This window comes from Pseudonaja textilis, chromosome 1, assembly GCF_049901715.1.
Source record: "Pseudonaja textilis isolate UNSWEBS1 chromosome 1, rPseTex1.2, whole genome shotgun sequence".
Taxonomy (NCBI): Eukaryota; Metazoa; Chordata; class Lepidosauria; order Squamata; family Elapidae; genus Pseudonaja; species Pseudonaja textilis.
In genome coordinates this window covers 32,442,329-32,455,256 of record NC_141990.1, presented here as the reverse complement: position 1 = coordinate 32,455,256, position 12,928 = coordinate 32,442,329, and the positions used below count along the sequence as shown (strand labels likewise).

The following is a 12,928-nucleotide window of genomic DNA, read 5'->3' as shown; positions in this document are numbered from 1 at the left end:
CACGTTTTGCCTTCCATTATCATTATTTGAAAATAACTCCACTTAATTACAGTCGGTTCCACATTTACCTTCGGTATTCATTGATGATAAGATTTCTAAAGATTTCCTTGGCAACAACATTAAATGATTCCGTGATTTCATAAGAATCAGCTCCCGGAAACTTTTCTAGAAGTTAACATAGAAGAAAAAAAATTTAGTGAACAGCATCCATTTTAGCAACAAAATAATCAGCATGATTTTATATCTTTTTCTTTCAGCTGTTCGAAGAGAACAGCTTTGTAGAAATGAAAGCAAACAGGGGGAAAAAAGATGTTTCTCTATCAACATCCATGTAAGGTGTCCATAGAAGCCTTTTTGGGCTCCTGTGCCAAAAATTGTGCGTGCACTGGCACTCGCACACCAGCACCCAGAAGGCAATGCATGCTCCCCCATGCCCCCTGAGCATGCACGTGCAATCCGCCTCTGGGAGGCCGAAAAAGGCCTCAAACCAGGCCTCACATCTGATTTTCGGCTGGTTCTGCCTCCCAGAGGCTTGAAAAAAGCCTCTGTAGGCTGAATAGGCCCACTTCCGATATTACAGGAAGTGACAAAATGGGCCTATTTGGCCTGCAGAGGCTTTTTTCAAGCCTCCGAGAGGCCGGAAAAGGCCTCAACCCAGCCCAAAAAGAGCTGTGAGGCGCGCGCATGTGCAGTGAGGTAAGTTTGCCTGTGGCTCGCATGCCAGCACTAATGGCTCTGCATGCCACCTGTGGCATGTGTGCCATAGGTTCACCATCACGGGTATATACCATATTGTATATACTACACACACACACACACACACACACACACACACTGTACAAAGAGAAAAAGTCCAGACATAACAAAAATAGAATATTCATCTTCTTTCTCACATCCTAGATTTTTTTACACCCAAGGAATAAGAACAATCAGTCTAATCCTGTAGTCTGAAGGATGACATTGTTCAGACATTAGTTTACCACTTTAGTAAAATCTGGATTACCTTTAGGTTAATGCCATATCTCTGAAAAAGAACATGTGTCTTTTTTTTCCTGCCAAGACGTAGAAGTCTCTCCAAAATATATTTCGTAATATGCATGCACATTGTAGAACAATTTTTTAGTACATCTGACCTTTTAACTGTTCTTCTGTTTCAAGCCTGATTTTGTTGATAGCTTCATCTCTTGAAATCTAGAATGCAAAATATCTATGTATTTATTAAATTTATCTTTTACCTTTCATCAATAGTGCTCAAGATGACAAAAGATATATACAAATTAAGAACAGAATCCACCAGTTCAAAATCACATCACAATCTTAAATGTCTTGATGAAGAATAATACAGACGCAGAAAACACTACTTCATTTGCAAGCAGTTCTAAAGCCTGTAGCAGACATAGAAAAGTCATTTTCATGTTTTCACTAGAGGAATATCTAAGAGTGGCAGGAAATTTCTCATGTACAAGAAACCATGTTCAGGATAAAAAAAAACTAGATGCAAATTTTATAATTACTTTAAACTTATTGCAGATGGACTAAGAGTTTCTGATCTTTGATGTGGACTAGGGTATTATTGCAAGCTTTTGAGTCAAGAGTCAGTAAACCATTAACTACAATCATGATTAAGTATCTAACAATATTATGAGACACCAGAAATAAATTGCAATTAAAAAATGGCTGAATCCATGGATGCCAAAATTCATGGATTTTGCACTCTCCTAAGATTTGGGTATTTTAAAATAATGTGGGGGGGATTTGTTTTTAATTTTATTTATTAAATTTATATGGTAAATAGACTATGGATAACTTGGAGTATCTTTGCAGACAACAGTGGTCCATGGACCATAGCCTAGGACCCATTGACATTTATAGGTGGGAGTAGTCCTCCTTCATAAGAAAAGTGAACTAATACTTTACCCATTTGTTAATACTTTCTTTTCTCATAAACATAGATCTTAAATTCTTGCTGCTACATGCGGCTTTGCTAAAGAATTGCTGCCAGATGTTATACCAATTCAATTTTTACACTGCCCAACTCCCAGTGATTCTGTGTTTTGAATCATCTTTTGACTCTTGTATCAAGATCAGTACATAATCCTACTGGGATGCCCAAAAAAAATCTGGAAGGGACTCTGCTGCAACTGATTATATGAATGCAAATACTTACTTTATCATGTGTGAAGTCTGAAAATACTGCTGTGACTTTTTCAGATGCAAGTCTTTGCAGAGGTGGAGGAAGAAGTGTGGAAAAATAAGGAAACAATGTAGTAAGTTCATACTTTAATAAATTCATATTGTATATGTTGAATTTTCTTTCAGCTTTGAAAGAGTAAGCCCTCAAACCTAAAAAAACTTTGGTTTAGTGAAGTTTGCTTTTAATTTACAAAATATTCTGAAGTGAATCTTATTTAATTGCAGGTGATAACAAACTTCATCTCAAAAATTGTACGGTGTGCACCTGCCAGTCATTTAGTACATTTACACATTTAGTAAAGCAGTCTAGATTATGTATGCTACTTCCACTCAAAATGAGTATTCAGTATCGAGTAGATTTTCTTATGTGCTTTGGTCTCAAAAAGACCCATTTGCCATTTAATAATGGCAAATTTACCAAGCACCCTATCTCATCATCAATCTATTTAATCAGTTTTCCTGTAGAATAATCCAGCAAGTATCCAAATACCTAAGCACAAAATGAAGACTAATAACATCTATTATATGTATTTGAAGTCCAAAAAATATCAATTTAGCAAACAAAATCTTCCCAATGTTGAGGACACAATTTAGAATGTTAGCTTCATCCTTTGAAATTAGGAAAGAGGCCAGGACAGACATTTAAGTAAATGAACTGGTTTTGATAACAACTTTCAGGTGCAGTATACTCTAAGCCATGGGTCCCCAATTCCTGGCCTGCGGTCCACTACTGGGACCTGACCTGTTTGGAACTGTGCACGTGCGTCGCACATGTTATGCACACGTGTGCATAACTCAACTTGCACGACCAGGAGGACAGTGTGCGCAGCACAACTTGCACAAGTGGCAGGCTAATTTCCCTCTCCCGCCCCGCCAGGCCAAACCATTAAGGATGGGGACTGCTGCTCTAAGCAGCCCTCTGCTCCACATTTCTAAGCATGTTTTTAAATATTTCCAAAGTCACAAATCGGTATCTAAACTGGTTTGGGGGAATAAAGGAATATTAGCAAAAAAGAATGTAGATTTGGTAGAATCAACTTCAGGCTAGGAGACCAAGTAGAACTCTGAGCACAAAAGTGCTACCACTAGTTATCCGACTTAACATAATCTCATAGGTGTTAGGACATCCTTGAAAATGTTTTTATCAAGAATGTGATTAATTTAACTGAAAGAACATTAATGGTATACGTTTTACAACCCTATAAAGTACCTGCTTTACTAAAAAAAATTAAAAGGAGCTTGTATGATGTAGTAATATATTAAACACTACATGTACTTTCATTTTCTTCTAAGTTTGTTTTTCATTGAAACATTTTTTCTCTTTCATACCTGTAACATTTCTGCAAATTTTACATCTTCAGAATTTAACCTATCCAGTTCTACCTGTTTGTTAATTCAGTACCGTGTTTCTCCAACAATATGACCTCCCCCAATAGGAAGACCCAGCATGTTTTCTAGGCATAAAATGAAATTAAGCCCCTCCCCCCAAATTTAGGCCTATTTTAAAACATGCAAAATGGGGGGAAGGGCGGGGGGACTTGACGTTAGGAGCGCCCCGCGGGCAGCAATTCCTCACCACCAGCTGCTCCTAATGGGCGATCATGGCAGAGCACGGAGAGCTCCCTACTCCTGCCAAGCACCTTTGCAGCAGACCCAAGACCTTCAGCGCCTGCCACTGTTGATTTCCCTTCTGCCCATGCCGCTTCTGCATTTGGAGCTGCCGCTTCCACGTTTGGAGCGCTGCTGCTGTTTGGAGCTGCCGCTTCTGCATTTGGAGCTGCCATGTCTGCATTTGGAGCTGCCGCTTCCATGTTTGGAGCACTGCCGCTGTTTGGAGCGCCACCGCCATTTGGAGCACCACCGCCAGTCCAAACACAGCGGCAGCTCCAAACGCGGAAGTGGCAGTTCCAAACATGACAGCGGTGCTCCAAATGGCGGCGGCACTCCAAACACGGAAGCGGCAGCTCCAAACGTGCTCCAAATGGCAGCGGCACTCCAAACATGGAAGCGGCAGCTCCAAATGTGGCGGCGGAATGGGCAGAAGGGAAAGCAACAGTGGCGGGTGCCAAAGGTCTTGGGTCTACAACGAAGGTGTTTGGTGGGAGTAGGGAGATCTCTGCGCTTCGCCATGATCACCCATTAGGAGCGGCTGGTGGCGAGGCTGCCTGCGGGGTGCTCTAGATGAGGATGCAAGGGGGGGCATTAAGTCACCCCCGAAAAGACGGCCTAGTCGTTTTTTGGGGGCTCAAAAAAATATAAGACCCGGCCTTATTTTATGAGAAACACGGTATTCATATACAGGTGGTCCTCGAATTACAATCATAGCTGAGCCCAACATTTCTGTTAAGTGAGTATTGTCCTATTTATGATCTTTTTTGTCAGAGTTAAGTGAATCCCTACAGTAAAGTTAGTGACATGGTTGTTAATTGACTCTTGTTTCCCCACTGACTTTGTCAGAAGATCACAAAAAGTGATCATATGACCCTGGAACACTGCATCTGTGGTAAGTATTAGTCAGTTGCCAAGCATTTGAATTTTAATCACATGACTGCAGAGATGCTGCAATAGTTATAAATATGAAAAATTGTCATAAGTAACTTTTTTCAGTAATAACTTCGAACATTCACTAAACAAACTATTGTAAGTTGTGGACTACCTGTATAAAACAGGATTTGAAAAAAGAATAATATTTTTGTGCCACTTCAGTCATTTGACACTAGGCAGCATGTTTGGAATATGTGTGTAACAATTATGTACGTAGCTATAGTTTTTAAGTAAAAAAGAATACAAGAAGCCAATACACATTCAATTAAGGTTCTCTAGATGCTGGTGTCCACACTTACTGTTGTGCATATTTCACAATCTCTTCAGGGGTAGTGAATAACTTCTGGTCAGTTCTCTTTTTGACTCCTTTCTCTCTTACCAGCTGCTGTATGCCTTGAATAATCTGCTGAGTATGCTTCAAACCTACTTTGATGGCATGGCAGAAATCCTGTTGCAGGATGTTGTCGGCTGCAGCTTCCAGCATAACTATTGAATAAAATTGAGAAGTTGTTAATAATTCCAATAGCCTTCAATTTGAAATACATTAGCTGTCAACAAAATGTCTATGAAAAGGAAATGGCCAGCCTATATTATACAAATGGGACAATGGATTAAAATTCACACATATGAAGACTTGACTGCTTTGCTGTAAAGAAATCTATCCTATCCTATCACTTAGCTTTTTCTGCTTTAGTTTGGAAACACTACTTTAGAACTTTCCTCAAATAACTACAAGTTAAACTGAGTCACTGGGAAAAAGCAATAAATATCAGCAAAAAATGCTTAAGTCCACACTTCAGATAGCTAGCTTCCTTGCAAGATTTTTGTGACTCAGAAGTATTATTTTATTTAATGAATCTATATGGCTGCCCATCTTTATTTAATGAATGTATATGGTGCACCAGCTGTGTCCATTCCTGGATTACAAGGCCCTACACTCAAGTCACTCATGTCCTAGTTGCCTTCCACATTACTGTAACACATGGGGCTGCCATTGAAGAACACCCAGAAATTTCAGATGGTGCAAATTGTAGTACACATACCTCTACTCTGCACTACAATTCAAAATACACATTATTTCTATCATATAATTCTAATATGGGATTATAATTTCCAAAAACAAAATTTCATTTCTTTCAGTTTCTGTCAAAAAGTCCAAAAGTGATTTCCATGTAGAAGTAAAATTGTTCAGTCTATTTTTAATCAAAGGTAGGTAGTCCTCAACTTACCACAATTGGGACCAGAATTTCAGTTATAAATTGTGACAGTTATAAATCAAGATATGTATATTGCTGGACCTGATTTTATTACTCTTTTTATGGTGGACATGAAGCAAATCATGTGGTTGTATGTCCAAACCATGATGTAATTGTTAAGTGAATCATGTGGTTGTTAAAGACTATGAATGTAAGTCAGTTGGTGACCAAAATGTAGTTATGTGGTGTGCACGTGGGGGTGGGATGGGGTGGGGAAGAGAAGTGGGGAGGAAGAGATTTTATGACATCTAGAAGTGCTTTAGAGGCCATAAAGCATTTCTGAGGTTCTCATAAGTCCAAATATTCATTAATTAACCAGTTTCAAGTTAGGAACTACCTCTATATGCATTTCTGAACCACTTACCGATATGGTTCCGAGGGGCTCCAGAAACCACTAAATTCAAAGTACTAGAAGACATTTCTTTTCGAGTGGGATTAATAACAACTTCTCCATCAATCATTCCAACTCTTACAGCTCCTAAGAAGGTACTCCATAAATTAAGATATTTCATCAGTTATGCAAATCAAATGCCAATCAAACAATAAAATCAATTATTTGTGAACCTTTTCAATGTTTTTGAACCACAAAAATATACCTTAGATGTACTACTTATCAAATTTGCTGTTTAAAAGAATTTCTTTATTGAGCAAATATTTTAAAAGCTACATCACAAAAACAATTCCCAGTGTGCTTGTGTCTAATTCAGCAAAGGAAGGAAAGGAAATAAGGGAAAATTTGTCCTTGCTTAAACGAGAGGATATCAGAACAACAGTGAATATAACATATGAGAAAAGTTACTTCCCTGGTGCATCTCTGGCACTTGTTTACAATCAGATGTATGATAATTTAGAATGGGGAAACATAATCTCAAATGCTAGGACTGGAAGCAGTCATGAACTTTGACTGTGACTCCCAAAATTTAATAAAAGAAATATATCTGGTATATTTTTAAAAAACTAAATAATAGTTTAAATTATCATCTGTACTCACCAATAGGTCCATTCCATGGAATGTCTGATAATGCAAGAGCTGCGGAAGCTAAAAACAGTAAGGTTTATTATTTGAAACTGCTTATGGTATTTCACTATGTCTATCTATTCTACAGGGAAAAAAAGATTTAAAAAATTCATTACCTGCATTAATTGCCTGCACCTCAGGACTGTAGCTATCATCTACAGCTAAAAGATTACAAATGATCTAACAGAAAAAAAACAAGTAATACATTTTTAGTTAACAGTATTAAATTTCAATAACCTGGCAAATGGTTCAACACTGAGCAAGAATGTATCATGCCTCTTTGGTTGTTTAATGCATTTGTGGGAAAATGTATAAGGGATACTTTAAACAAGTTAGAGACATATTGTTTGAGAACATAAACACAACTTTTGTATTAGTTGACAACCCAAATGATATGCAGAAATATTACATAAATTGTAAAAACATTAAAGCAACATTCAGCAAAGATGGAGAAATAAGCAGATAATTTCAAGTACTTTTTCTTAGAGGAAAATCAGGTTTTACTAACAACATTGATACTGTCCAAAACACAATAAACTAGGATAAAATGCTGCATATTTTCACTCTTATGATTAGGCTTATTTCTTCTTTCCTTTCCCTGATGTATCTATGCTGTTCTGAAATAGGAAGCATGTTAAAGAAAAATGCTCCTTTAAACTGAAATTGGTTTGGGAATGCATAAACAATCCACTAAATTTCCAAAGGTTTAGAAGGCACAAAGAAAAGGAAATTGTTCCTTGCCACTTCCAGCAAAAAAAGTAGTTCTCTAACAGAAAAACAAATTGGATTCTACATTAGTAAGTAGCTATTTAGCCCCAATATTGCACTGGTAACTAGACAGAAAATTAGAAGTGACCGAAGTAGCCTACCTGTGTATCATAATAATAGCCTGCTGGAAAAAGTGGTCGAATTGATCGATCTGCAAAAGATATTTTGAAGATGTTGTATAAAAAACCCCAGAAAATCAATTTATTTAAATATGTTCAGATCATCTATAAAGGTAGCAACCTTGCAATATGGCTTTTATAATAATTTTTCTTATTTTAATCAAGAGTTTTCCAGAAATAGGCTGGTTGCAACTATTTTTATGATCCACTATATGTGGATCTTCACAACCATTTACAACCATTCATTTAATGATTGTTTAAACTTACAGAGGCACTGAAAAAGTGACGACCATTTTTTCACCCTTTGACCATTTCACCATCCTTACAGCCACATGATCAAATTTCTGTCAGAGCACAGATGCATCCGCAGCATGGACTGGGCCTCACACACCCTCCTAAGGCACCCCATGCTCCTTATCTTGTTGCTGTTTCTCTGCTCTGATGCAGATTCCACCGGCCAAAATCAAGTATGCTAAAAAACTCCACATGCGCACCTACTTAGGAGCAACAGGAATTTGCTGGAATAGTTTGCAAAAGTGCCCCATGTCCAGCAAAGAAGCATGGGGTGGTGGTTGCTTTTTCCAAATATCTGGCTGCTGCTACATAGTGCCAACTTCTTCCACCTCCCTTCCAAAAACAGCCCTTATGCTTTTAGTATGGAAGGCAGGAAAGGCACAACAGAATAGGAGGGACCATGCGAGGAAAAGAAAAATAAAGTTCCCTCTTTCTTCTCCTCCAGTCTTTTTCTTTTCATCCTCTGGCTAGTCTCCCTCTCATTTGGAGAAAGTACATGACTAAATTTTTATCAAATGAAAATATCAGTGGTTTTAAATTCAAATTGCCACTGTAACTGAATTATGCTATTTATTAAATTTGTCACCCATTTCACCATCCAGTGACAGGATATGTAGTAATAGTATGCCAGGCAAAATGTACCAGTATTAGTTTGTTCTGACCATTACCTACCAAACCTTACAGTAGAAAATAATTAGCTATCCATCCATAAGCATTTGTTCTAAAACATATATAGTTCTCTTAAACAGATGCCCCAATGTTACATTAATAAACAAATATACTTACTCTGCACCTAATCAAATTTATATGGCCAACCATTTCACAAGATATATAATGAACTGAATATGAACCAATTCAGAACTGTCTCTACAACTTGTCTTTTAAAGAAAACCAAGACTTATAAAAAAAATACCTGATGTTTATACTGCATACCTATTAATCTGCTTGTAAGAATTTCATGATCTGTAACACCCAGTTCTCTTCTCAAGTAATTGGTAGGTATTCTTCCTACAGCAGCACCCTTTTGCCGATAGTCAACCTATGTAAGAAGCATTTTGTTTTGAATTTTTAAGACAAGGTGACACTTTATGTAATGAATCAGGAATAAACATTTCAGTTTATCTGGTCTATTCAGAACAATTTTTTCAATGCAGCATCTAAAAATCTTTGACAACTGTTCTGCATTATGACCAAAAGTTATACAAGTAGTCCTTGATCTACAACTGTTTAGTGACCATTTGAAGTTATAACTGCACTGAAAAGTTATGACCGTTTTACACTTATGATCACTGCAGCATCCCCATGATCATGTGATTTACATTTGAATACTTGACAAATAGTTCATATTGATGACAGTTGTAGTTTCCCGAGATTATGTAATCCCCTTTTGTGACCTTCTGACAAGCAAAGTCAATGAGGATGCAAGATTCATCATGGCAAAAAAAGTCATAAAATGCAGCAAAACTCACTTAAGAAATTCCTCACTTAGCAACATATATTTTGGGCTCAATTGTGGTTGTAAGTTAAGGACTATCTGTAGTATTATGCTTGGTATATAATATTTTAGAATTTATTAACATACATACCACCAAAGGCAGGAACTGAGATTGAGAAGTTTTTGTTTTACTGACCGCTGTCACCATCACTGCTGTTTCACCTAACTTAAGCATACAAAAAACAGAAGAAACAGAGATTAATCACGCTAGCTCTATTCACAGGATCCATTATATTTTAAGGATAAAAATTGAGGGGAAAAACCAGCCCACAAACTTTTCAAAGGTATGACCAAAAGTATACCTTAACCACAGCACAACCATCGGCAAATCTGGCTAGTTTTCCTGAAGATATTTCTAATTTCCTAGAAAAGAAAGCACATAAACATGTTTATGCTTAGTTAATCTTAGAATTCATTCACCTCAATCCAACATCTAATTCTATAGAAAATACTGAATGCCATAGAGAATTTAAAAACCATGGTGGCGCAGTGGTTAGAATGCAGTACTGCAGGCTACTTCTGCTGGCTGTCTGCAATTTGGCAGTTTGAATCTCACAGGCTCAAGGTTGACTCAGCCTTTCATTCTTCCCAGGTTGGTAAAATGAGGATTGTTGGGGGCCATATGCTGACTCTGTAAAACTGCTTAGAGAGGGCTGTGTCTAAATGCTACTGCTATTTCAAAATGGCAGGACAACATATACTGTGCTCCAATCCAGCCATAAGTAATTCTGCATAACTAAAATTAAAACACACACACACACACACAAACAACTCAGGGAGGAGATCAACCTGCACGTGGTCAGAACTACTTGAGATACTCCGAAAATTAATTATGCTTTGGAAAGATTATGGGGGGGGGGGTTGGGTTATCATCCCCGCGCGTATCTTCCTCCTGGGAGAAAAAAGAGATCCCTTCCCTTGATTAGGACGCAAGCCCTCCCGTCTTTTCTTACTTGCTTCCAACATCCACAGTCGTCGCTATCGTGGTGGCAGAAGAGCCTGTGGTCGAACTCAACCGCATAAGGCGAAGGCAGCCGGGCCCCTTCAACCGAAGACCCGTAGGGCCTACTTCGCGGGAAGCGGCTATCACAGCACTCCCCACCGACTTCGTCCTCCATCTCAGCCACGAACGGCAAGCAGCACAGCAAGCAGCCATTAACGCTAAGAATCACCCGGCAAGGCGCTTGCTTCACATTAAGATACAGCTGATTGGCTCTGCGCAACAAACTCGGGTGCCATTGGCTGTTATGGCACGCACGTGCGGGGGTTAGCTGGAGGAGTTGAAGAATGGAAAGAAAGGGACAGATGGAGACGGGCGCTTCCCGCGGTTCAGTTTCGATTCCCAGAAGGGAGAAAGGACAGCGAAGAGGTGGTCGCTCGCCCTCTAGCGGTGGGAGTTTCATCGCAGTTTTAAAAGTTTCTACTCGAGCGAATTTCTCTTGCGCTTTTCCTGTTACGGGGAGGCTGGACAGAATCCGAGTTGGAGCCTTTTTGAGTAACATTTTAGGTTGGAAGACGGGATTGACCTATTTGGCACCTTTAAATGAATCCCGGATTAGATATGGAGACCACGTGTGAGAGAAAGATTTTAGAAGTGATTTGCTACCAGACACCTGGTCTAATATCTAAGCCAAGGTTCATTTAGAGCAGGGGTCTCCAACCTTGGTAACTTTAAGACTTGTGGACTTCAACTCCCAGAATTCCTCAGCCAGCTTTGTTGGAGACCCCTGGTTTAGAGGTACCAGGTAGCTCAATCCCATTTTCCAACCTAAAATGTTACTCAGAAAGTCTCCAATTCGGATGCGAGAGAGATTTTAGAAGTGATTTGTCTTTGTCTGCTTTCTAGGGCTGAGATCTAAAATCTCAGATTTTAGAAGTGATTTGCTATCAGAGTCCTGGGGCAAATTGCTTTAGCTGGGCAACTGTGATGGAGGCACCTGACTTAGCAGCAGTGATACAGGAAAGTGCCAGAGGTATAGTGCAGAGGATCAGTTCATTCTGCACTGGAAGACAGGTGAATGACTTTGGGATAGTCACTCTCTCTCAGCCCTAAGAAGCAGACAAAGACAAATCACTTCTAAAATCTGTATCTCTCATTTTTATATATTTTAGAAGTGATTTGTCTTTGTCTGCTTCCTGAGAGAGAATGACCTGCTCTTTATGCTTAAAGCAGGATTAGAATTCAACCTCTCCATATGGCTCAATTGGAGAGACTTGTTTAGTTTACTTTATTGTCATTGCACCTCATCCAACGAAATCAAACACCATCTTCAGTGTACATCATGACCATGACCATGAAAATAAACACAAACACATATCCTTCACCCTCCACACATTGAACGGAAAAATCCCGACACCGCACTACTACTGCACTATATGGCAGAATTCAAAAGAGCTACTGCCCTGGGATAGAAGTTGTTTTTCAGCCTATTTGTTCCTTGTTTTTATTATTCTGTACCATCTGCCAGAGGGTAATAGTTCAAAAAAGGGTTCCCAGGATGAGATGGATGTTTGAGAATGTTTTGAACTTTTTTTAGGCAGTGAGAGCTATAAAGCTCTTCCAAAGAGGGGAGAGGGCAACCAACGATCTTCTGGGCAATGAACGTTAACCCTCTGGAGTGCTTTCCTATCTGCCACTGTGCAATTGGCAAATCATACAGAGGTGCAGTATATTAAAATATTCTCTATGGTGCAGCTGTAGAAGGTCACCAGCAATTTTTCATTCAGTTGTTGTTTTCTGAGAAGTCTCAGGTAGTATAATCTCTGCTGGGCCCTTTTGACTGTGGAAGGGGAATTTCACGAAGGCAGTAGTGTCACAAAAAAACAGGAAAAGCCCAAGGGGAACATCAGGTCAGCCAGAAAACAAACTTACATAGGAAAAGGAATCAAATAAAAAAGTATTAAAGTATCCCTATAGACAAAAGCCTAAGTAATTAACAAAACTAGACAAATAGGAAAGGGAAACAAAAGATAATTTAGAAACTCTTACAAACACAGGACATACCAAATAAGCAAAACAAACAGACAAAAGACACAAAATATAAATTACAAAAGGGACAGACAGGAGATTGCCACAGAACAAATATGTAAAACTATCTAAAAGAGATTACAGAAAGCCAATAATACAATCTGGGCACCCCGTGGAGTTTGCCCTCCAATGGAAATAAAGACAAACTCAAACAGGATTTGAAACATTAGGCACAAATACAAACACTCACCCAAAATCAACTTACAAAGGGAG

General features: G+C 38.7%; 1 protein-coding gene across 2 annotated transcripts in view; it reads right to left on the bottom strand.

The window, feature by feature from the left end:
• PNPT1 (polyribonucleotide nucleotidyltransferase 1) overlaps window positions 1–11,036 on the bottom strand; it is a 32,938-nt gene extending 21,902 nt beyond the window's left edge. For both annotated transcript variants that reach the window (XM_026696049.2, XM_087930439.1), the window contains exons 1-12: window positions 10,641–11,036; window positions 9,990–10,050; window positions 9,779–9,853; window positions 9,126–9,231; window positions 7,881–7,930; window positions 7,128–7,191; window positions 6,985–7,032; window positions 6,358–6,471; window positions 5,037–5,223; window positions 2,168–2,219; window positions 1,134–1,191; window positions 69–165 (exon numbers count right to left, since the gene is read on the bottom strand). In XM_026696049.2, coding sequence (XP_026551834.1) covers window positions 69–165; window positions 1,134–1,191; window positions 2,168–2,219; window positions 5,037–5,223; window positions 6,358–6,471; window positions 6,985–7,032; window positions 7,128–7,191; window positions 7,881–7,930; window positions 9,126–9,231; window positions 9,779–9,853; window positions 9,990–10,050; window positions 10,641–10,843 — 1,115 coding nt within the window. In that variant the 5' untranslated portion in view covers window positions 10,844–11,036. The remainder of the gene's footprint in view (window positions 1–68; window positions 166–1,133; window positions 1,192–2,167; window positions 2,220–5,036; window positions 5,224–6,357; window positions 6,472–6,984; window positions 7,033–7,127; window positions 7,192–7,880; window positions 7,931–9,125; window positions 9,232–9,778; window positions 9,854–9,989; window positions 10,051–10,640) is intronic.
• Between the last annotated feature and the right edge of the window lie 1,892 nt (window positions 11,037–12,928).